Source organism: Astatotilapia calliptera, chromosome 17 (assembly GCF_900246225.1).
Source record: "Astatotilapia calliptera chromosome 17, fAstCal1.2, whole genome shotgun sequence".
Classification (NCBI taxonomy): domain Eukaryota; kingdom Metazoa; phylum Chordata; class Actinopteri; order Cichliformes; family Cichlidae; genus Astatotilapia; species Astatotilapia calliptera.
In genome coordinates, this window is record NC_039318.1 from 4,649,663 (window position 1) to 4,674,893 (window position 25,231).

Here is a 25,231-nt window from a genome sequence, read left to right on the forward strand (position 1 = left end):
TTTGAGAAATGAGCCTTTCTCATTTTTGAGAAGCTGGTTTGGTAAACCCATTTCCCCTTGTTTTCATTTTTACCAGCCTACACCTTTTGGTTTCTGCAATTATCAGTCCTTTTCCTTTATCATCATTCCTTATCCCCTTCTTTGGTGTCCTTTCTTTCCTTTCCTTGTGTCATGACCTCATTACAAAATTCACAGGAGGCCGACTAAACTCTCCTCCTCCTGTCCGTCTCTTGTCTTTTTTCTGTCCTCCACCTTCACCCCTCTTCTTTGGCTCATACTCACTTCCTCTCGGTCATCTATCCCTGTCACGAGGCCTTAGTGACCTGTCTGGCGGTCACCATGGCAACCTCCATCCAGGACATCCTCTGCTGGAACCCCTGGGAGACCCTGTTAGACTCCTGGAGGTCACCTGAGGGCAGAGGGTTGTAGAAAGCTATCTCAGCTCCAGTGATCTGTCACTAAGTGTCCATCCTTCACTCTGAACCTTCAACAGATTTGCCACAAGCCATACACAGCTGCAAACATCTGCTTTTAATAGTCTTTTAGCTGAATTCAGGTACAACTGTGACCTGCTTGGAGGAAATGATGCATGCTCTCTGTTAAGCATGAGAAAAAGATCTTTTCTTCCATATGTTATGGTGTTAAAAAAATTAAATTGAATTGAACTGAACCAAATTAACACCAGAAATTCACATTCAATCATTCTTAAACATCTCACATTCACTTTTTCATGAGTGCTTGTGGTGGTACTTTTCAAATGAATAAAAGCAAAGAAAATGGAATTTGAAGTGAAGGAAAAGCAGCTCACAGGGATCTGTGACTTTGTTCCACTGTACTGAGTGTTGCTGTGTGATGACATCATTTCTGTACACCATGTATTGTGATATTGTTGTATTAGGTTATCTGTGATCCCCACGTCTCTCTGTTAGACTTAATGAATTTACCTCTGATCTTAAAAATAACTTGAATTTTTTTTAAATAAAAAAGGACATAAATATTATTTATTTATTTTATATTTGCAGAAATGCAGCTAAGGTTGTGAACATTTTACAATAAGATACTGCCAAATTATATGTACTTACATGTACTTCCCTTTAAACAAAATTGAAGCTTAGTTGAACAAAAACAGTTATTGTACCATTTGTTAAAATAAATAAATGAACCTACAAAGTCCTTAAACATTTGGTGAGACCACTTTCACTGCCAGCAGTTTCCAGCATTTCCTGGATTTCACTCTTAAATTAGGATTAAATTAGTTTAATTAAGTCTTACTAAGTATATTTACTCACTGGTAATCTGAATTATAGCATGTTTTACAGTATTCATTTCACACCAGCCTTGATGATTCACAAGAAATTGAATTTGTTAATGAAAATTAGTTGATCTTTTTCAATATAAGTGAAATGCTCATCTAATTTCTTCTCTGACGAGACGAGCAGCGCTCCGCTGATGAAGACAAAGGATGTTGAAGATGACGTTTTTGGCACCAGTTGTAATAACTGTGTGTATCGCTTAGCATGGTTAATCGCTATGCGTTTACCAAACATAAAAGTCCAATCCACGTCATTCTAGCATAATAGAATAAATTTGTAATACACTAAAATCTATAAATTAGATCACACTGTGCATGTGGATTCAAGATGTTAAAGGACTTGTATGTATGCTGTGTACCCACCAGGGAGTCACTTCATGTTGACCACACAGTGTTAAAATATGCCGGCTGTCTCTTTCTCACATAGTCTCTGGATAATTAGTCTCTATGTAGGGGGAGCCTATCCCTCAGCTGTGCGTTACCACCGATCGCTGGTCCTTACAGTAACCACACACATACACGCACATACATAATATTCCATCTCCTTTATACTTAGATACATATAGTTGAATACCAATACAGTAGATATTCACTCCCTCCCTCCAGGTTTCATTACAGTTATAAATAATTCAAGAGATAATTCAAGGGTGGTGGTGGTGGTGGGGTTATAGGGGCCCCCGGGCCCTCTGCATCTGTCAGACAAACAACAACCTGTCAGCCACGCTTTGTTTATGAGCAGCCGCCTCCCCTGTGTTACCCCGCCTGACACATACATACATTATAAAAACATGCATACGTGCCACATTCATAAATGTGCACATATGAAACCACATGTACACAGTTTCTCTTTAATTATTTTATTTTGTTACAGTGGCAGGTTCGTCACCACACACACACACACAGATGCACTTTCTTTCCACCCCATTTCTTTCCAGGGGTCAGTGTTTGCTCCAGCTGCATCTCCAGTCAGTTACAACGGATTGCTGAGTAAATTGCTCTGTCTCCATGCTGGCAGACATTTCATGGTGGATACGAAGGAGTGAGGCAGAGGTCATTTCTGATTTAGATTACCTCTCAGGTGTCAATGAAAGAAGGACTCCACCATCTGTTCATCCTCATGGCTGTTCTGCTTTGTTTATGAAGGACAAATCCAGCACAAGAGACGTTTTCTATTCAGTGCAAGGTCATCAAAGTTCACACAGATGAATTATTGTCCTGTCCTGACAGATACGAGTTGTTTGTTTGTTAGCTGTTTTTTTTTTGTTGTTATTGTTTTTTTCTTGCCTATTTGAATTTAATATCGCAGAGAATATTTGTAATAATTGTTCTTTGTACACTTTTTGCTTTAACCCTGAGTCCTCTTGTGTTCTCTTTAAGGCTCATGAGCGTTCTGAAAGCATAGAGGTTACCTTTGTCACACAACTTGTCAAGAAGCTGATGATCATAATCGCCCGGCCCGCACGTCTGCTCGAGTGTCTGGTAAGAAAGACCTTCACAGACCTTCCAGATGTTTTTTAATTAATTTTTTATTTAAATATGAAGCTTATTCACCTTTTTCACCAAACCTTACCTTGCTTGCTTATCCTCAACAGCTACTGAGTCCTTTTTGCATTTCAGTTACTAGTATTAACTGGAATTGTTTTTTTCATACTGTTCAGATTCGCTCCATAAACGCTTGAAAAATGCAATTTAGAGCTTTCTGCTCCTTGGTGGAAATTTAAGCCAATAAATCAATTTATGGGTATTTCAAAACAGTCTAATGTACACACATGCTCACACATTAACACCTCTCAGCAACATTATGTTTAGACAACAGCAGAGCTTCTTTTCTTTCTCTGTCTGTCACCTATTCAAACTTCTCTCAGAGGACCTCCATGATTTTGGGATGAGATTAAGGATGGGAGTTGGTACAAATTTAGTGATTCCATTATTGATATCACTTATTGATTGTCATTAGGTTCTCATTGGCTCTGTTTTGAGAGTCACCACCATTACATACAAACTAAAAAAAAATACATACATAGGTGTGTAAGCAGCATAATGTTGTTGTTTCTGTCCTGGAAGCAGTTTTCCACTTTAACATTTATCTCATCCTTTTGTACGATAAAAAAAAGTCCGTATCCACACTCTAAACTGTGTCATTATTTTCCTCCTCTGACACGTGAACTGAAATCAGCGGATTGTAGTGCGAGTGCAAAAACCGATAAGTGGGATCGATAGGCAGACAGGCTAACAATTCCAAGGAATTGGACTACTGGGAACTAGTTCTCTACAAGAACCGGTTCTCAATTTGTATCCCTGGATGAGATGGTTCGCATTTTCAGCCTAATAGATGGAACCAGCAATTGGTGAGCCCAGGAGTTTGACATTAGGGAAAACAATGGGAAAAGGGGAAAGAAAGAAAGATGTGGAGTGCAGAAGACAGGGATAATTGGAGGGGCAGTAGAGGATGAGGAAGAGGAGGACAAGAGGGGAGGTTTCCCCAGTCCTCACATCAGTAGTTTTGACTAATTGCATACAGCTGAAGCTGTGACACTGAACAGGATGGGTTTTTACAAATGAAAGCACAGAGAGACAAGAGGGCGCAGGAAGTGTTTATGTGTGTCCACAAGAAGGGAATAATCAGGCAGTCTGTCTTAGTCAGAGGACACAGAAGTTTCTGCCCAGCAAAACATCCTGTACGTCTGCAGCACCGTCCAAGTCTTCGCTCTGTGATTGCTTTAGAATCACACAGAAGGTTTAGATTGTGTTTTTTTTCTGTGCAGCGCTGTTGTTGGGGCAACTCACTTTAAATCAGAGTTGAATATCTTGATCTAATAAGATAACCAGATGAATTTCTGTTTCTCTCCATGTCGAGACTCAAACAGGACGGGAGCATTTTGTGCTAAATTATGATATTTCGTTACTGGAGAATTATCACAGATACAGAACTACACAAAGAATCTTCATATTATATGTTACTGTTTATTGTTATTATTGCAAGGCAAAATACTGAACAGCTAATAAAAGTCTGGACAGGTCAAGGCTTTCAACCGTTTAAATTCACATGTGTCATGGCTTTCATAACAACTTACACAGCTGAGATTGTAGGAACCATTTTGGCACCAAAAGAAATAGATTCTCATTCTGTTATTACTTGATTTTGAACCTTAAGCTTTGATTTGTCTCTTTATGCCACTCCTGCTTCATGACCTCCTTCCACTCTCCCTCCTTTGCAGGAGTTTGATCCTGAGGAGTTCTACCACTTGTTGGAAGCAGCTGAAGGCCATGCAAAAGAAGGCCAGGGCATTAAGTCTGACATTCCTCGATACATCATCAGCCAGCTGGGCCTCACCAGGGACCCTCTGGAGGGTAACATCAGCAAACATCAAATATTTCTTATTTAACTGGTTAACTACTGTCTTTTTCTTTGCCCCCCTCGGTTCCTCTTTCTCCTGGTCATTGATCCTTGTGTCTCGTTGTAGAAATGACTCAGCTCAGCAGCTATGATAGTGGAAACCCAGAAACCCCAGAGACAGATGATTCAGTTGACGTGAGTATACAATGAAGGAGTGTTAAATAGGAATCTGTGAAAGTAGACCAAAAATGTAAGCAGTTTAATTGACTTTCATTTTAATCATCTAATCAATTTGAAATCACTTTTCAAGCAACTTGTAGATTCAGAAACATACAAAAGGGTGAATTTTACTAATCATTTATGAAAATACAGTAAAGATTTTTTTTCATGGTTCTTCTCTTTGGGTTGAAAACCTTTCATGTTTTTTGCTTTTGTGTTTCAGACTCGAGTAGCCACAGTCCCAGCAGGATCACCACAGACTAAAGCCAAAACCCCTCGAGAGGAGGACTTTGAAAATATCAAGCTCATCAGTAATGGAGCCTATGGGTACAACAGCATTCAACCCATCTCTCTGTCTGTATTTTTAATATATGTTAAGTTCTTTGTAAAACCTGAATACCTTTCTTGTCCTGTGTAGGGCTGTGTTTCTCGTACGTCACAAGGAGACCAGGCAACGATTTGCTATGAAGAAGATCAACAAGCAGAACTTGATCCTGAGGAACCAGATCCAGCAGGCCTTTGTAGAGCGAGACATACTAACATTTGCTGAGAACCCTTTTGTTGTCTCAATGTTCTGTTCTTTCGAGACCAGGAGACACTTGTGCATGGTGATGGAGTATGTGGAGGGTAAGATAATTACTAGTTGTCATTAGTGGTGGTAGTAGTATTATGTTGTCTAATATTGCAACTCTCATGTGTCATCTATAGGTGGCGACTGTGCCACACTCCTGAAGAATATCGGAGCCTTGCCTGTGGATATGGCTCGTATGTACTTTGCTGAAACTGTCCTCGCCTTAGAATATCTTCACAATTATGGCATCGTGCACAGAGACCTCAAGCCTGACAAGTAAGACTCAGATAACTAAAATAGGGATATCCACATCACACTGCACCATGACGAGTGTTTGGAGCAGTCTGAAGCCTTGTTCACAGTGTTTTTTCGCAGTAATTACTTTAACATAAGTTGCTCATATGTGTTTTCTTTTTTATGATTTTGTTGATTATTGTTATTACTAAGGTTAGAAACTAATAGAAATAGTGCACTGTTTTTCCAACATTTGCTGTCTGGACAGAAACTTTCAATTTTCTCTCGTGCAGTCTTCTCATCACATCTATGGGACACATCAAGCTGACGGACTTTGGCCTCTCTAAAATCGGTTTGATGAGTTTGACCACAAATCTGTATGAAGGACACATAGAGAAAGACACCCGGGAGTTTCTGGACAAACAGGTATGAGCTTTTTAAGGCTTATGCATGCATGTTATGACTGACTGTGAAACTGCACACTCACATTTGTCATTCAGAAGTTGTTAGTCAGTGAGCACACCCCCGATTCCTTTCTTAAACTTTGAATTATGTCAGTTTACAAAATGAATTTGATGTTTTATTCCGTATGTATGATAAACTCAGCAGAAAGGTTTTACAGAGACAAAGCCCAAGGGCAGTGTTTGCATGTTTGCATAGTGTTGGCTTCACTTTTCAGACCCAGAAGTTATGCCTGTCTTTCCTTAACAAAACTGAATAAATACCTTTGTGTGTGTGTTTTTCATGTGCTGAGCTAACGTTCTGCTTTTGCAGGTTTGTGGCACTCCAGAGTACATCGCCCCCGAGGTGATTCTCCGTCAGGGCTACGGCAAGCCGGTGGACTGGTGGGCAATGGGAGTCATCCTGTATGAGTTCCTGGTGGGCTGCGCTCCCTTTTTCGGAGACACTCCAGAGGAGCTCTTTGGTCAGGTTATCAGTGGTGAGTACATCACCTGCTCATTGCTTTTTATTAATGTTGTACTTTGTAAAATCAGGAGTATCCCAATATATAAGGTGCATATATATATGCATATATATATATATATATATATATATATATATATATATATATACATACATACATAGGTGGGACCAAGTCATTGTTTTGCAAGTCTCAAGTAAGTCTCAAGTCTTTATCCTCAAGTCTCAAGTAATGTCAGGCAAGTCAGAGTCGAGTCTCAAGTCACTGGTGTAAAAGTCCGAGTCTGAAACTTTGAATTTCAAGTCCTTTCGAGTCTTTAAAAAAAAAAAAAAGCGAAAAAAAGCATGTTGCAGTTATATGCTAAATGTAAATATTAGACCATGTAATTTTTAAATCTGTGTTTTTCTCAACACATGACAAAATAGTGAACTTAGAAAATATACACAAATTGTGAAATTGCACCTCTTTAAAATGCAGCTCAATTAAACCTAGCTCCAAGAATAATTTTCACCGACATTTCTGAGATAAGCTGCATGTTATTCTTGGATGCGGTTGTAGGGCCAGCTTTAAAATCGCATGACAAAAATATCATACACATTAAAAAAAACTGTATCACCAACGTAGCCTGGACAACATTTGCTAGTTAGATGAAGTCAGCTATCTCATCGTAGCATATTTATATGCATATTTATAATCATACGGTTCTTGGAGTGAGTGCATACACTCATGAAGTTTAGTAACTTCCGGTCACTGCAACAAGCCCAGGTACAGTTACCGACGGATGGGTGCAGGACCTTGAAATGCACCGTGTAGAACGAAAGACCATCGTACGTATCATAAGTTTACCAGTCTCACAAATCGTCTCATAAATACACATTCGTTAACCGTTTATTAATAGGACCTTTGAGCTCAACGGTAATTAATTAGTAGTGGAAATAATTTCTGGTACCCATCACAGAAATGTAGCAGTGACAATAATACTGTATGCTGTAATCGTACTGGGCAATTAGTGATACAAAAAACCTGTTTTATCCTGTGAATAAAAGTATATGTTTTTGTCAATGTACCATAATAACAGAGGCGAAACGCAATATTGTGTCAGGACAATTCACTATTTATGCACAATAAACACAGGAGCATAGCGCGACAATTTCTGTTCAGCGCCAGACTTGCTTGTAACCTATATCACCAATTATGTTATGAAAAATGACGTATTAACTACAACAGCAGACTGACCTTTGTGTAAATGCTTGGAGCAGACTAACCTGTGAGCTGGAGTGTTCTGGGACGTTATATTTGATCTTTGAATGGCTGCAATCCAGGCCATCCGTCGCGTCTTTGTTACTTCGGAAACATGGCTCGAACAATTTCTCTTCAACGACGTAATCCGATAACAACCGATCTCTTTACCCGTCGGCTTCCCGTGGCTGTCATGCGACCGGCTATTGCAGTTAATAATACAACGGCTTCTTGACATTTTTGTGTTTCTTTTTATCGCTGTGTGACTGATTTCAATTGAAAGCCTGCGTGCGCTAGTACCGCTTGCCACGAGTTCCCAGAATCCTTTGCGGTTCTACCCGTGAATGACGTCACATTTTCAATCTCTATATAATATGCGTGTTAAATTTTATATTTGGGGTGAAATATCAAGTCTTTTCAAGTAAACCGGTTCAAGTCCAATTCAAGTCCCAAGTCATTGGTGTAAAAGTCCAAGTCAAGTCACAAGTCTTAGAACATTTTTTCAAGTCAAGTCTAAAGTCATAAAATTAATGACTCGAGTCCAAGTCATGTGACTCGAGTCCACACCTCTGAGATATATATATATATATATATATATATATATATATATATATATATATATATATATACACACACACACACACACACACACACACACACACACACACGCGCGCGCACAAAAGTCACTTATTGATAAATAGCTGAATAAGAAAGAAGAGCATGTGCAAAAAGGGTGTAGCTATTGCAGTATACAGTGTGTTAAGTGGAGGAGTTGTACAAAGAGATGTCCTCAGGCAGGAGTGATTTCCTGTGTTGTTCAGTGTTGCTTTTTGGTAATCTCAGTCTCTCACTGAACGTGCTCCTGTGACTGACCAGCGTGTCATGGAGTGGATGGGAGGTATTATCCAACATTGTTGGATAATGTTGGTTGACTGGTAGACAAAAGTCAGACAAAAATCTGAGAATCGAGGGAATTTGATCTTTGTTTGTTTGTTTGTTCTTTTAAATGAATACAGACTCATTTCAGTAAGATCAAAGTGTCGTGTGCATGTCTTTGTGCTGTGCTAGATGAGATCATCTGGCCTGAGGGGGATGAAGCTCTGCCTCAGGATGCACAGGACCTTATTTCCAAGCTGCTAAGACAAAATCCTCTGGAGAGACTGGGCACAGGTAATGCACTGTAAAGCAAAAGAGTTTTTCAAGAATTAGATAAACATTACCACAAAGAAGTGCTACACTAAGATAAGACAAGACAAAACGTAGAAATGTATGTGACCATAGGAGTGTGCTGGTGTGCCTGTGTGAATTATTTAAACAGATTTTTATTTTGACCTTGGCAGTGTGTCAGTAAAACTGCTTTGGTTGCTGAACCTTCAAAGAAATCAGTAGCGTTGCCTTTGCCGCTGTGTGAAATTGCAATATTGTGTTGGAACCCATTCATCTCAACTCCCTTATCATTTTAGTCATGTAGAAATAACTGTTACTACACAGTTTGGACACACCTTCTCATGTAATGGTTTTCCTTTGTTTTCACTGCTTTCTACATTGTAGATACAGCCACCACCCTTTGCCACTCTTTGCTTTTTTGACTTTTGTGATGTAGTAACCTGAAATGGTTTTCACTTCACAAGTGTTCCTTGTCAGGGTTCATTTGTAGAATTGAACTACTGTTAGAACTCATATTATGGCAAGAACCAATCAGCTAAGTAAAGAGAAACGACAGTCCATCATCACCAACATCACATCAGATTAGAGGCCAAATAAGCGCCACACAGTTCCAGTAGCAGACACATCTTCACATCAACTGTTCAGAGGAGACTGCCCAGATCAGGCCTTTATGGTCAAATAGCTGCTAAGAAACCACTACTAAGGAAAACCAACAAGCAGAAGAGATTTGTTTGGGCCAAGAAACACAAGGAATGAACATTAGACCAGTGGAAATCTGTGCTTTGGTCTGATGAGGCCAAATTTGAGATCTTTGGTTCCACTCACCGTGTCTTTGAGCGACGCAGAAAAGGTGAACAGATGGTCTCTACATACATGCTTCCCACCGTAAAGCATGCAGGAGGAGGTGTGATGGTGTGGGGGTGCTTTGCTGGCAACACTTTTGGGGATTTATTCAAAATTGAATGGCACAGTGAACCAGCATGGCTACCACAGCATCCTGCAGCAACATCCCATTTCTGTTTAGTTGGACCATCATTTATGTTTTAACAGGACAATGACCCCAAACACACCTCCAGGCTGTGTTAGGGCTATTTACCAAGAAGTAGAGTGATGGAGTGCTGCGCCAGATGGCCCGGTCTCCTCAGTCACCTGACCTAAGCCCAATTGAGATGGTTTAGGATGAGATGGACTGCAGAGTGAAGGCCAAAGGGCCAACAAGTGCTCAGCATCTCTGTGAACTCCTTCAAGACTGTTGGAAAACCATTTCAGGTGACTTCCTCATGAAGCTCATCGAGAGAACGCCAAGTGTGCAAAGCAGTAATCAAAGCAAAGGGAGAAGACGTGTCCAAACTTCTGACTGGTAGTATATAGTGAAAAACTTATTTTGGAATGTAATTCTCTTTCTTCCCATGTTTCAGAGGCCTTTTTGTGTTCCGCATCACTGTCTTTGGCTTTTTTGTAGATGTTCAGTTAGACCCTGTCAGCATGCGTTCTGCTAACTTGTAGGTTGTTCTTTGATGCTTGTGTTCCCCACTCCACCTCCACCCCATCACCTACCCACCATATATATCTCAATCCTTTCTATCTTCTCTTTAATTTTTCAACTCCTCAGGAAGTGCCTTTGAGGTGAAGCAGCACCAATTCTTCACAGATCTGGACTGGAACAGCCTGCTAAGACAGAAAGCCGAGTTCATCCCCCAACTGGAGTCAGAGGATGACACCAGTTACTTTGACAGTATGTCTGCCAGTGCCTTACAGAGATTGTTCACTGTTTGAAAGTCATGTAGTCTCGTCACAACCAACATGTGTCTGTCTCAGCTCGTTCTGATCGCTACCACCACGTGGATTCAGAGGAGGAGGACGATACCAATGATGAAGAACACGTGGAGATACGACAATTCTCCTCCTGTTCGCCTCGCTTCAGCAAGGTACACATTGACTCATCCATGTCTTGTACTTTTAAATCAGCTGGATCTTTATTTGGAAGGTTATGCTCAGTAAATAAGCCAAAACCCTCAAATGACAGATATCAGTGAAATAAATGACCTTTTGATAATTTAATATTAGATACTAACATATTTTTGATTGTTTTAGTGTGTTTGAACTGATACACTTGGAGGATATTCTTAATGCCAGGGCAGCTTACCATTTGATCCTGAGGACCATCAAAGATTTTGGCATTGCATATATATTCAGAGTCAGAAAGGATTAAGAGTCTCTGCTCTAAAGATGATGTCTGATGCAGAGAAATGTTTTTATAGGTGTACAGCAGCATGGAACGTTTGTCTCTGCATGAGGAAAAGAGGACACCTCCTCCCACCAAACGCAGCCTCAGTGAGGAGGGAGGAGATCGCATCGACAGCCTGAGTGGACTCAAGTCCAGAGATCGATCTTGGATGGTGGGATCTCCGGAGATGTGAGTTCATTTACAAAAAAGACAACAGATATTTCCGAGCAGACATGTCTGTGCAAATCCACATTGGGTATTTGTGGGTGAGCTGTGGGGTTGTGTGGTCTTGTTGACAAAAACCCGCGTGGGCCCCGGGCCTGCTCATGGTCCATAGCAGTTTTGCCCTTTTGTGGCTCCAGTAGGGAAACCCACACATAAACAATGGGCATACTGTGGGTATGTCCCACTGTCGTCCAGTTGGGCCCCACATTTCATGCCAGTTCTTGCGGCCACAGTAGGCTGTGGGCCATATGTATTTACCCAAATTTCCCCTGCATGCCCCAAGTGAGCATGTTTGCTGGTTTATGTACTTTTTGCTTTATTTCTAGTTAAAAATTATGATGATGATGATGTTTTCAGCTTTATTTAGTAGCTGTTCATGTGTTTGTTCTGTCCTGTCCTTCACCTTTACAGCCTGCGGAAGCGTTTGTCAGTCTCTGAGTCTTCCCACACAGAGAGTGATTCAAGCCCACCCCTGACAGTCAGGAGACGCTGCTGCTCTGCTATCATTGAGATGCCGCGCTTTGCTATCTCTTCAGAGGAGGAAGGAGGCCAAGGGCAAGGTAAAGAAAGGCTAGCTCTGATAAACTGAAATAACCAAATTTCAGGGCAAAACTGTCCTTCAGCACAGTCTACAAACAACTGCCTACAAGTTGTTGCTGAAGTTTTTAATTTTTACCAGTTCCTGCATTTACCTGCCACAAAATCCCCCAGTTTCTTCTGATAAATATGCTGTATCTGTCATGCTCTTTCATGTGCATGTCCAGTACACATAGCACAGCGAGTAGCTTAGCCCAAAAGAAGTTATTCACAAATGTTTTATTTATTTATTTTTAAAAAAAGATGTAATAAGATATAATAAGTTGTAACTTATTTGTGCCTCTAATTTGCTGATTTCTAAGGTGCACTTGGAAGTCGAAAGAGTCCCAGCCTGCTTGGCCCAAATGCAGTCAGGGGCCTGCGATGTGATGAGCTGCCCCTCGCCATCCCAGAGCTTCCAGTGGAAAGAGAGCTGAAGCTCGACGAGTCTCCCACCACACCAAGCTCCACCTCCAGCCAACTGAGCAAAGCCACACTCACTCGTCAGTGTAGTTTAAACACCTTATATACTAAGATAAAAATGTTAATGCTAATAGTACTAATGTGGTTTGTTGTTTTTAGGGGGATTAAATGGGTCACATGAAAAAGTTACAAATGTGAAGATGAATATGAACGAAAAAGATTGTTTCCACATCTTTTAAAGCTTTCAGGTCTGACCTAATTTGCTACTTTTGGTGTTATTCCTCAATTTTCCTATGTGAATACAGCAGGCAGTTCAGGCGATGCGTGCGAACGTGCCAACAGCAGTAACGGTGGTGCCAGCGGAGGTGCCAAAGCTGCAGCAGACAGCGACTCTCCCTCCATTCCAAAGGCCATCAGTGACCTGGCAGCTCGTAGGGCTCGCCATCGCATGCTGTCTGGAGATGCAGACAGACACGCAACGACCAGGCCGCTCAACAAGGTCATCAAGTCGGCCTCGGCTACAACGCTGTCGCTGATGATTCCTGCAGGTGCTTTCAAACATTCAAAAAATTAGGTTCTTAAAACCAAAAAGACAACATGAACAGCATTAACTTGGTCATAGTATTTTGAATTATTGTGGACAGCTGCTGTCCTTTGCACTAGAGTAGAATGAATCTGCAACCATGCTACATGAAATCAGGTATAATCTGTCATGTTTTGTTCTTTGTGTGGTTTTTGTGTTTTGTTTTGGGTTTTTTATTTTGTTTTTTTGCTTTTTGAAAGACCATCATGGCGCCTCGCCATTGGCCAGCCCGATGTCTCCCCACTCACTGTCATCCAATCCATCATCACGAGACTCTTCACCAAGCCGGGACCTGTCTCCAGCTGTGACTAATGTCAAACCTGCCATCATCATCCACAGAGCTGGAAAGAAGTATGGCTTTACTCTGAGAGCCATCCGAGTGTACATGGGTGACTCTGACATCTACACTGTACATCACATGGTCTGGGTGAGTGTCGCACCAGATTTAGTAATGATACTGATGATAAGTACCATATGTTTAAAAGAAAAACCAAACTGGTGACAGCAGATAGCTGCCCCTGACTGATTCTGGTCTTCCCTAAGGCTTCTTCCTGTTAAAAGGGAGTTGTTTTCTCCCTGCTGTCACCAGGTTTTTGCTCATTAACTTTTTGTCTGATTGCTGGGCTTTATTTTCAAATACTGCAGGGTCTTGACCTATACCATAAAGTGTGTTAAGACGACTGTTGTTGTAAATTTGTGATATATATTGAGTTAAAAACAGTGGACTATAGGACAAAAGGATAAAGCTAAAGCTACACCGGGTGTATAAAATGTCAGTTAAATACAGAATGTAATGATTTGTAAGACATTGCTTTTAAGGATATGAAGGAAAGTAAACTTGATAAAATACATCAAGTAAAACAAACACATCAGCAGATGAATGGCTACTCATTTTTGAAACTGCCAGCAGGACATTTAAAAATAGTTGTGGCAGGGACACATTTAGGCTTGTTTGGTAATTCTCTCTTTAAGTGAAATTCTGTAAGTGTTTGGAAACTGAGAAGAGCAAATGAAGTTGTTCTGAAAGCTAAATGTTTTCCATTTTCTTACTTGATAGAACATTTCAGGTGTTCAACATTTAGTGCCCCCCTTTATTGTGTTTGTCTTTATAAATGTTTGTAGTCGACAGGTCCGGGCTGCAGGCAGGCCAGTTTTGCATCTGCAGCTTTATTACAATATAGTCATAAAGTCATGTTTGTGTTGATGAAATAAACAAGGTCTTCCTTGAAAGGTAAAATGCATTGCTTCAAAATCTGTATACATTGCGGCGGCCTTCACAGATGTGAGAAACTACCCATCCTATGTGCACTAATGTACCCCAACTGGCTTTCAGCTGCTTGCAGATAACAAGCTTGGTCTGTCTCTGCTACAGGACAGACCAAGTTTTCATTGATGAGAGCTCAGGATAGTTTTGAACTTTTCCTCTTAAATTGGCGTGGGCTCAGAGAAGGTAGCTCCTTTTCTGGATCGTATTTGTTTGTTGTGTGCATAGCAGAGTTTTAACTAACGTTTGTGGATGCGGCTGCTATTTTCACCGAGATATCTGAAAACACAATTTGTATCAGATTTAACAATAAAAAATATTTTTTTGTTTTAAGCTGTTAAACTATTTGGCCAAACTGTCTTTCATGTGTGGTAGCTCTTTCCCCATTATCACTTTGTTTTAACAGATGTCTGTGAAATGACTCTGTAATAGTATCACTGTGTTTGCAGGTTTCTTGTTGTTTGACAGAAGGTGGCAGTAATAGTACTTTTTTCGTTCACTTTCTCCCTCCTCTTTTTTTTCCCTTACACTCGTCTAACTCTCTGCTCACTGCCAGCATGTGGAGGAAGGGGGACCGGCCCACGAGGCAGGGCTCAGAGAGGGTGACCTGATCACCCATGTTAATGGGGAGCCGGTCCATGGCCTGGTTCACACAGAGGTAGTGGAGCTTATTCTAAAGGTACGGGATCACAACCTTTTGTACTCACTAAAGTAACTTTTTCAGCGGACAGCAAAAACATCAGTCTTCTCCTTCTGTTTGTGTTCTTTCTGTTTAAATCGATTCTTTGCAAAATAAAGATATGATTCAAGCTGATAAAAATTCTGTGACCTTGCATGTGGTAACAGAATTTTACACCTTGCATGTGTATGAGTTGAGAAGTCAGACCTTTCGACTTCTCAGCTCATACACACAACTTTAAATGTTTTGTAAAGATATCTTTTTCTGAAAGTAAGAAATGTTTCTATTGCTTGGTCGTCACTCAGAGTGGTGCCAAAGTGTCCATCTCTGCAACCCCGTTTGAGAACACGTCCATCAAAGTCGGCCCTGCTCGAAAGACTACCCACAAATCCAAGATGGCAAGACGAAATAAGAAAACCAAGAACAAGGAGGGACAGGACAGGTGGGAAATATACACACACAAGTCGAGCAATAACAAGCGTGCTTGTGCAAAGAATTCTTGAACAATCTTGTTGGACAGTTGGACTTGTTTCAGTTTGTTGAAAACATTTCACCTCTGATCCAAGAGGATCAGAGGTGATCTTTGGTTTAAAAACAGTCCCAGAACAGGGATGTTGCGACAATGACAGTGGGACTCTTCACCTTTTGCCCTTTGATCAGTGGTTGTTGATCAATGGTCGTGACAATTTGCATATTAATGATCAATGAACTGACCTCACAGCCCATTGTTCGTCAGTGGTGCTAGTTTCAGTCATTGTGCAAATGTACTGTTTATAAGATTGGGGAAACCTGCAGTCTGCTGAGACTGAAGAAGTCACTTGGATGAGTGACAAAATGTTTCTCCCACTGAAAACACTACGTCCAGATGAGCAGAATCCACCTTTTGGAATTTACTTACCAGGATGATCCAGCATGGATCAATGCTTCTTACCTTTTGCTTTTTTATAACTAAAAATCAGGTTGGATGAGAGTTTAAATGTCTTCAAACATAAAGAAGTCCACTTACCTCCTCTTTAAGCTCCTAAGACCATGACTTTTATGACTGAGAACCTACACAGACAGTTCTTGATCAATTAATTGTTTCACCTCCCACAGTAAGAAGAGGACATCTCTTTTCCGGAAAATCACCAAACAGGCATCTCTCCTCCACACTAGCCGCAGTCTGTCCTCTTTAAACCGCTCACTGTCATCAGGGGAAAGTGGCCCCGGCTCACCAACACACAATCTGTCACCTCGGAGCCCAACACAGGGCTACAGGTCCACGCCAGACTCCACGCATTCAGGTGAGACACACATTTGGATAGATTTTTGTTTTTGTTTTTAAATCTGTGTGTGTATGTCTGTTTTTTGTTTTGTTTTTTTACATGTGCAAAACACACATTCAAAATAAAACGAATCATATTTGGTATATCTCCGCTACATTATTGTTCTTCCTTTATACCCCACAGTGGGTGGGAACTCTTCCCAGAGCAGTTCACCCAGCTCGAGCGTCCCAAACTCTCCAGCAAGCTCCGGCCACATTCGACCCAGCTCCTTACATGGACTTGCACCAAAGCTCCAGCGCCAGTACCGCTCCCCTCGGCGCAAGTCAGCTGGCAACATTCCCCTCTCCCCTCTGGCCCGTACACCTTCTCCCACCCCTCAGAGCAGCTCTCCTCAGCGCTCTCCTTCACCACTCTCCAGCCACACTCTTGGCCAGTCTGCCATGGGTCAGTCATTCCCTGTGAAGCTCCACTCCTCTCCTCCTCTGGTGAGGCAGATATCCAGACCCAAGAGTGCAGAGCCTCCACGTTCTCCGCTCCTCAAGAGGGTGCAGTCAGCTGAGAAACTAGCAGCCTCTCTCACTAACTCTCCTTCATCTTCGGGCATGGCAGCAGCAGCAGAAAAGAAGCTGGCAGTTGGAGCAGCTGTGGGGAGCCGTAAACACAGCCTGGACATCTCGCATTCTGAGTTTAAGAAGGAGATTCTGCAGAGGGAGCCGAGCTTACAGAGCCTCCAGGTAGATACTGCCTTCACACAAAGTTGGGTCTAACACATAATCAACAAAATAATCATAATAATGAGAGTTTGTTTAGGACATGCAAGTATTATGGTTCTTACATTTGGAAATACATCTGTTGTGGGGGAGATAAAAAGTTTTTATTTTGATATAACAAATAGGCAATGAGATCCAAAATGTAAAGAAGAAGTCTTCGTGTGTGTGTGTGTGTGTGTGTGTGTGTGTGTGTGTGTGTGTGTGTGTGTGTGTGTGTGTGTGTGGGACTTATTGTTCCCAAATGGTAACTAAGTTAAAGCTAAAATAAAATGTTTGTAAACTGGTGATGAAATGTTGTAGCTCTACTGAGCTTTGCTTCTTCTGTGGGGTTTCAGATGACTTTTTTTTCTTAGACACAAGCAGAGAAAGTTTTATTGCAGAGTTTGTATTATATACCAGCACAGTCAAGCCCATAACCTAGTTTAGCTTTCCCCAAAACACATTATTGTTGAACACAGCACATTGCAGAAATCGATTAAATTCTAACAGTGGAATCCACAACACTGTCAGTTTTTAGCTTCCCAAACAGCAGATCTCAGGATAGGTAACGGTTCTCTTCACTGTGCAAAGAGTGGGATTTTCAGAATGGTGAGTGCTTTAACAAGGATATTCTGTGTCTGTTTGCTTATTGACCACTAGGAGTCATCCAGCGAGGGTCTGCTGTCTTCAGCAGGACGCGGCGTGGAGAAAGGCAGTCTGCACAAACACTCTTCTTCATCCAGGAAGTTAGGGCGGCAGGAAGGAGATGGCACACTCGGTGTGGTGTCTGGCTCGCTGGGTCTGTCAGCAGGGAAGAGCAAGCTGAAGGACAAACTGTCAGCCATCAGGCAAGACAGAGCTGAGCGAAGAGAGTCTCTGCAGAAGCAAGATGCCATCCATGAGGTGGATTCATCTGAGGATGAGACAGACGAAGGCTCAGAGGACAGCCAGGATGGACGCAGGGGGAATATGTCTACTCCACCTCCTCTTCTGAGACCCACCACTGTGAGAACAGGTCCTGGAGGCACGCTGCCAACCCTTTGCCTCTCCCCCTGCACTCCTCATGCTACATTCAGTCATACAGGGCCCTCTCAGGTAGGCAGACCCAGCCACTCGCACACTTTACCACCTGTTGCAGAGACTAAGCCCAGTCAGACTCCCTGCTCTCAAGGGTCAACAGATGGAAGCTTGGCCTCGTCCACAGAGGACGATGCAAGACGAGAGAGGAAGGTTCTAGAGCCCAGCAGTACAACAAATACCATTCAGGGTCCCCTTCCTTTTTCCACACCAGGCAGTGCATTCATCTCAGTTAGCAAGGACACTTTTATTAAGCCAGCTCCTCCAAAAGACTCAAAGACTGTCATGGGAAAGACTGTACCATCAGAACCCAGAGCAGATGGCCAAATGATCGACAGATCCAGAATCACCACTCCCTGTACAGAGAGCTCCACAGGTACTCCAAAGACCACAGACTCCAAGACCACCACAAGTACTGCAGAGTGCCAAACCACTGACACCCGCGATACTGCTCGCACTTCTTGCTCATCTCCAGGCATCCCTAAGGAGAAGAAGGAGGCTGACAATCGGAGACTGTGTGCAGCTGCTGCTGCTGCAAGTCTCAGCACCTCACCTTCATCCTCTTCCAGCTCTAATTCAAGTTCAGGATCCCCAGTTCCCCCTTCTGAAAGTGGGGTTGACAAAGTTGTGTCCCAGCTCGCAACAGTAGCTAAAAGTGTTCTGGGTCCAGTCAAATTCAACACCAAGGAGCAGAAACCATCCAGAGGTGGCGCCTCAGAAGTCCCACCTGCTGACCCTGTCCCTTTCCCCTCCAAACAGGTCCCGACCCTTCAGTCACCTCAACTCTCCCCAAACAGGCAGAAAACTCAATGCGTTGCTTCACCAACCACCACCAACCACATGAGACCAGCCAAATTGACCACCCCAGCTTCTCACCCTCGATCCTGCACAGATGTTCCAGAAAGGCATGCATCAGAGTCTGCAGGCAGAGACAACACTGCCACCTCTGCATTTGCACAGAGGTTCGGTACAACAGCAGCAGCAGCAGCAGCAGCAGCTCAGTCCACTCTTAGCACAGCCCCACCCACTTCTGCAGCAACTGAGCCTCAGCGCAAGAGGTCAGATCCCCAGACGACGACAGCTACCACTGCTGCCTCGCAACAAGACAAAGCAACCAGCAAGAAGACGTAGCAGCAAACCTACCACAGTACCAGAATAAAACATAAAGATCACAGGGCTCAGTGTTGGCTCCAAGTTTTAAAACTTTGAAAAACTGCATGTTCGGGGAAAAAACACATTTACAACATCACACTAATCAGAAAGCAAAGTAAACGCACAGCAGGAGAGCTGAGAAGCAGAGCCAGATGTGATAGTCCCAGCTTTAATCCAGCTGTTCTGTGCTCTTTATGATTATCTTATGTTCATGTGAGTTCTTGCTTGACAGAATATGATGAGGAGTTTGGGGGTCTTTGCTTTTCTGCAAACATATAAGGGGCTAGAAACACAGTACTGCTCAGCAGTCCAAGGAGACACTACTTTAAAAAGTACACACACACACACGCGCACAGCTTTTCCACTCCTCTTGTGCTGCCTCATTATCTCACCTTGATGTCGAGCAGAGCCTCCACACATGTTCCTCGAAGAGATCAGGATGTGCCTTACTTAACGCACTCCTCTTTCTCCCTCTTTTCTATTCCTATTCACATCCTTCCTTTCTGAGCATCCACTTATGATTGACAGAAAGTTGTATCTGAGCAATAAAGTGCAACATTATATTTAGTAAACTGTTTAAATGCATTATAGAATTGTTAGTAAGAGTCAAGCATCGTCATTGTACGTGCAGCACCCAGCGAAATAGGCCAAATTCTGCTCTCACTGTGCTCCCTGTTGATCCAACACTGTCGGTCTTCAGGACCCTCTGGGTCTGCTTCACCCTTTGCAGCCGACTGAACGTCTCTGAAACTTTTATTCTGTTATTGCACAGCAAACTGTGCACCTGCTGGACATTTTGCAGAGTTCATCGTTTTCCTGGATTATCCTCTGTTCCCAGTGTTTTTAATAGTTTTATTTCTATCATGCGCGGCTAAGTTTTTTAGTTTGTTTTTGTTGTTTTTTTAACTTTAAAACTGCTTAAAATAAGAGCATCTAATAAATAAAATGAAAACTTGCAGTGGTTTTTGCTGACTTTCTGACACGGCTGTTGTACAGCAGCGTTGGCTCGCACTGAGTGAAGTATCGGAGGAACAGGACAGGAATGCGGCCAAGTCAGTGTCTCTTCAGTGTTTGAACTAATCATTTTCACATAGTCTAAGCCCTGAAATGTCCTGATTTCCAGCAGATGGAAACTAGCACATTTAGGGTGAAGTACAGGATTTGTACAAATACTGAAATATTGTCTCTCCCCTCTTGTTTTACCAGATATATTCATCCATACATTGTGTCAGTTTTAGATGATTACCTTTTCAATACATGTATTCTTTACAAGGATTGTGCCGTACTCATAATTTGTTGCAGGTTTTCCGATGTCCTTTAACTGTCTTGACCCCATAATCAGTGTTTGAGTATTTTATATGATGTGGGATCAGGTTTTAGGAATGGGGAAACCCTGGACACTGCTATTTATAGATGTCAGCGGCTGTCCCATTAGGCCCTTGCTCTTTCAAAATGGACAGTGGATCTCACCCATTGTGGTATAACTGTGATCCTCCAGCTCCATTTTTATTTTTCTGTTCTGTGCAAAGAAACAGGGAGACAGATTTAGTGAGTGGTCCTGGTGGTGAGATAGGATTGTAGATTGCCGCTGTACGGCACTGCAGATGCAAAGGATTTGATCACGTGCCTGACTTTTATTGACTCAGTCGTCTACAAAAACCTAATTTAGTTATACCAGAATTCAATTAAAGCAGAAACGCTCAGATGCACCATTTAAAACAAAAGAATTCCAGTGGATGTAAAGTAACATGACCAGTTTTCACCTGAAACCCTGCTCTGCTGGGTCTCCATTCAGTTATTTTTGGCCCCCGTCTGCCTCTGAAGGCTGCACTGCTTTTATTTGGTATCAGGACCAACTCGCTGTGTTCATCCTGTAAAGTTTTCTTTCTGTATGACACGAGTAGGAATCTGTGCATGATCGTCTGTGTAGAATATTTCAAAGTATGTTGTGTTTTATACACTGTTTGCGTGGGTGTGTGTCCAGAATTCCCTGCAGCCTACCCGTGTATGTGTGCTGGGCTGTCGACATGTCTGTGTCAGTCATGAGGCTCTGCACGAAGCGTTGATCTCGCATGATTGGGAAGAAAGGCAAACTGTCACTGAAAGGAGAGCCGGTCTGGATGTTTGACCACTGATTCCGAGAGCTACTACTGTTTTGCAGGTGAAAGCAAAAACTGCACTTAGCTTGTTTAATTCAGTGATTTCAGTGTTTTTTGTTTTTGATTTACACTTTAATGACGAACTGATTTGATCCTTAGTAATTTTAGTTTGATCTTTCAAAGTGAGCTCAAAGCACACAAAGCCCAACCCACAGGATGGCCTCTTCTCGTGTGTTTAAAGTGTTTTGTGTCTGGTGTGGAGCTTGTTTCACTGCAGGGGGAGCAGCAGAGTTCATTCGTTTCAGTTTGCATATTAAGGACACTGTAAAAGTGACTTTGACAGTGACTGTGGTAATCTGTATTATGTTTACATGTTGATTATGTTTGTTTGTGTATATGTGTTGGGGGGTGGGAGTGTCAATGGAACTTCTAACAGGCTAGGATGATTATCAGCAAGGTGAGCATAATGTGATAGGTTCATATTGTGTCATGTGACGAAGAGTTTGCAAATGATGGCGATTCAGCACATTTCTCTGCTGTCTGTGGGTTTGTCTGTGGAACGTATCAGTGGCACGGAGCCGTTCCCCTCTGAGGATCAGAGCGCTCTGGCCGATCTGACGAGAGTCGGGGAGTTAATAACTTTTTGTACATCATCAAACTTGAACAGTTTAGTGTCAATGAGATTATCCGACCATACTGGATGTTGTTTATACACACAGTCCAAACCTTTTGGTTCTTTCTGTTGCATTATCAAGATAATGGTGTTGGGAGAGAGAATAGCCTGGAGCAGAAATCATTCTGTGGGCAGATTTTTAACCACTGATTAATTTTTAGAGCAAGTGAGCACGTGATTGTAAGCATGTGTAAAGATTTGAGCCCAAAAACTGTTCTGTCTGTGGACTGAAGCAAGAAACGAGTAGTTGGATTTATTTTAACTGTGTTCTCAGTTTTGGATTTTTCTGTTTACAGAAAAACTGGAACTAGAGTAGAGTCCGTTTCAACAGCATGTTTTCATGTATCCTTATTAAAAATCTACGTTATATATCAACTAACAAATGGTGACCAATATCAGTCAAATGTGAGTACTGCCGCCTCACAAATCTGCAAAAACGGTCTTTGGCAAAGACTGTATTCCAATTCCAATTAACAAACTTACGTGGATTTGACCTCATGGGTCATCTGAAAGCTAGCATTCACCAATAGGCATCAAAGTGAGGTTGGTGCTGGCAAGGAGCAAGCTCATTTTGCTATGATTGCAAACACAAATGTTGTAGTTTCATCATTTGTAAACCCCCACAGATGATAACCGTGTTGAGATTCCAGACCACAAAATATAAGTGTGCTCTACAACTTCTGTTCTCATGCGGCAGTTTTGTTCTCGATTGACCTCCACAGATCGAACTGAGTATACTGACCTGCTTATGGTGTCCCACGCTTCGTCCCAAGTCCTGGGATCGATTAACAAATGGAATTATGATTTAGTCACTGAAGAGCTTCCCTACGCTTCTGACTCACAAGCATCACAAGGATCGACGAGCTTTTACTGTGAGGCATATAGATGATTTAAACATGTGACTGTGGGTATGATGAGGTACGAGGAGAAGCGTTATTATTACCACTGAACCACCACTTCATGAGATTCAGTGCTGTTTCAACGTACATCCGTTAAACTGATATTAAGGGATTGTGTTGGCTCTGTAAAGCAAGAAAAATACTTTTATTGCCTCGAGTCTTGTAGACAAGAGCAGTATCTCCACGCTTTGTGTTGTCTTGTAGGAGTGATGAAGATGAGAAAGAAGATTTAGCTGTGTATTGTAAAAGCTTCAGAAAAGGTTTAAGAGGGAGAGATGGGGGGGAAAAAACATTGCTAGAATAAAAACCAGTGCAATATCTTTTTATTTTTTATTGTGGTAAAAGCATGTTGTTGTCAATGTTACCTTGCAACAGTAATAAAGTTTTTTTTCATACTCTACGCTTGCGTTGTGCACTGATTGATTGTGTTTTTACAATTTGCTCTCTTTTATGTGGTGCATCACGCTTTTTACATTAAGGCAGATTTTTAGGGAGAGTTCTTCCACTTAACACATAAAGTCACATCCAATAAATGACAACTGACCCCAGGTTTAAACAATGCCTCAAGCTGCTGACAACAGCTACACTGCAAAAAGGTCTCTTAAGTTATTTTGTGGCTGAGTCCTCGGAAGAAAATTCCTTTTTTGTGTTTGTTAAATGAAATCATTTAACTTGTTTCTAACAAATTTCACTAAATTGCTGATTACTTTTAGAAACAAAGGGGAAAAAAATAGGTGGGTAATGTCATTGATCTTGAACTTGTATAACATTCAAACCACTGACAGGTGAAGTGAATGAGATTGATTGTCTGGTGCCAAGAGATGGAATTCATTAGACAGCAAGTGAAGAGTCAGTTCTTGAAGTTTGGAAGTAATGGGCAGTAAGTAATGAAGGGCCTGACTTTACTGTGATGACCTGGACAACAGAAACCTGAGGCTTCAAAATGTTAACAAGCCAACTGATGATGTCATGGCCACTTCATCCTTCTGTTATAGTCTGTCTGTGATGCAGTCAAAACAAGCAAAATTAATTCTATTTTGAAAAGAAAATACTTTTTTTACTTTCCTAAGTTTTTAAAGCTTTTGCTACTGATAAAACTCCCGTGACCATTTTTTAAAAAATGTCAACAGTTAATTATTTACCAAATTAATTAATTAAATAAGGGGAAGGTGTTTTTTTTAAATTTGTCGACTATAAAAGTTTCTGGTTTTTGAAGCTTTTTTTAAACAGTTTAAAACAAATTAATAAAAAGACTGTAATTTCTGTTAATTAGCGAAACCTTTCATGTCTATAATTATAGGCAAGTCTACAATGACCTACTTGTGCTTAGTAGTTGTAGTTTAACATATTTATTTCTTAGAATCTTAACCCAAAGAGTCGTGCTGACTCTTTCAGCAACCTTTGTCTATCAAATTCTGCACACAGACAGAATTGGGAATTTTACTGGTCAATAGTCTGGCCCACTTACGATTAAAGGGACTCAATGTAATCCATCAAGGTTATGTTGAAATTGTGGTGAGTGTAGTTATAGTGTTTTAATCTTTTACATACTAAATTAGCAGGTATGTGTTTCTCTGCATCCCATTTATGGAGTCTTTGTTCACCAAGCTAGCAAATAATTTACACTCTGCCTTTTATCCTTTGTTGGTCACTTCTGGCTCCAAAAAATAGCCACATGGTGGCAGGCCCAACATTAACCGTGGAGATTCACAATACAAAATGTACAAATGTGTGGCATGTCTGCTGTATTGGTCTTTAATTTAAAGTCTATGTCCAGGGCTGCACATGAGTGGTCCGCAGGTGCGCATTCGCTGTCAAAATAAAAGACGCGCACCAGATAAGAAGTTGCAACGCGCGTTTGCGTACATATAAAAGGCACTGTTTTTGTCCGCTAGAGTGGGATTTTCACGGCATATTCTGCACCACATCTCTGTGCGTTCATTATTCGTTTGAAGCCAGCTCACCTCGGCAACCATTTTTCCGAGAATACGTGCTTCTTTTGCGGTTCGGACTCCTGACATTTCTTTGGTGGTGGAGGAACACCAAAGTAATTGCTTAAAGGAGCTTGCTTTTTCAACATCTTTAAGAGTTCTAAACAAACGTCTGTCCTTCTCCTGAAAATCTTATTTACGCAAACGCGCGTTGCAACTTCTTATCTGGTGCGTGTCTTTTATTTTGACAGCGAATGCGCACCTGCGGACCACTCATGTGCAGCCCTGGCTGTGGATGAACCTGAGAAAACGTGCAGTGACTTGAATCAACAAAGTTTTAGACAGAACTGAGTTTTTTTTTTTTTTTTTTTTACAGTGTATCACATTTTTGTTCACTGGGGTGAGAGT

The 25,231-nt window shown here is 41.7% G+C and overlaps 1 protein-coding gene across 9 annotated transcripts in view; it reads left to right on the plus strand.

The window, feature by feature from the left end:
* mast2 (microtubule associated serine/threonine kinase 2) overlaps positions 1-23,292 on the plus strand; it is a 140,496-nt gene extending 117,204 nt beyond the window's left edge. For 8 of the 9 annotated variants that reach the window (XM_026147102.1, XM_026147105.1, XM_026147103.1 and 5 more), the window contains 21 exons: positions 2,690-2,791; positions 4,531-4,663; positions 4,777-4,844; positions 5,092-5,195; positions 5,287-5,495; positions 5,577-5,715; positions 5,967-6,099; positions 6,448-6,613; positions 8,903-9,004; positions 10,614-10,736; positions 10,820-10,929; positions 11,263-11,417; positions 11,865-12,013; positions 12,353-12,532; positions 12,758-13,000; positions 13,236-13,462; positions 14,856-14,978; positions 15,284-15,420; positions 16,074-16,261; positions 16,427-16,977; positions 17,653-23,292. In XM_026147102.1, coding sequence (XP_026002887.1) covers positions 2,690-2,791; positions 4,531-4,663; positions 4,777-4,844; positions 5,092-5,195; positions 5,287-5,495; positions 5,577-5,715; positions 5,967-6,099; positions 6,448-6,613; positions 8,903-9,004; positions 10,614-10,736; positions 10,820-10,929; positions 11,263-11,417; positions 11,865-12,013; positions 12,353-12,532; positions 12,758-13,000; positions 13,236-13,462; positions 14,856-14,978; positions 15,284-15,420; positions 16,074-16,261; positions 16,427-16,977; positions 17,653-19,200 — 4,890 coding nt within the window. In that variant the 3' untranslated portion in view covers positions 19,201-23,292. The remainder of the gene's footprint in view (positions 1-2,689; positions 2,792-4,530; positions 4,664-4,776; positions 4,845-5,091; positions 5,196-5,286; positions 5,496-5,576; positions 5,716-5,966; positions 6,100-6,447; positions 6,614-8,902; positions 9,005-10,613; positions 10,737-10,819; positions 10,930-11,262; positions 11,418-11,864; positions 12,014-12,352; positions 12,533-12,757; positions 13,001-13,235; positions 13,463-14,855; positions 14,979-15,283; positions 15,421-16,073; positions 16,262-16,426; positions 16,978-17,652) is intronic. The other variant, XM_026147104.1, reaches the window with a different exon arrangement.
* Positions 23,293-25,231: the final 1,939 nt, after the last annotated feature.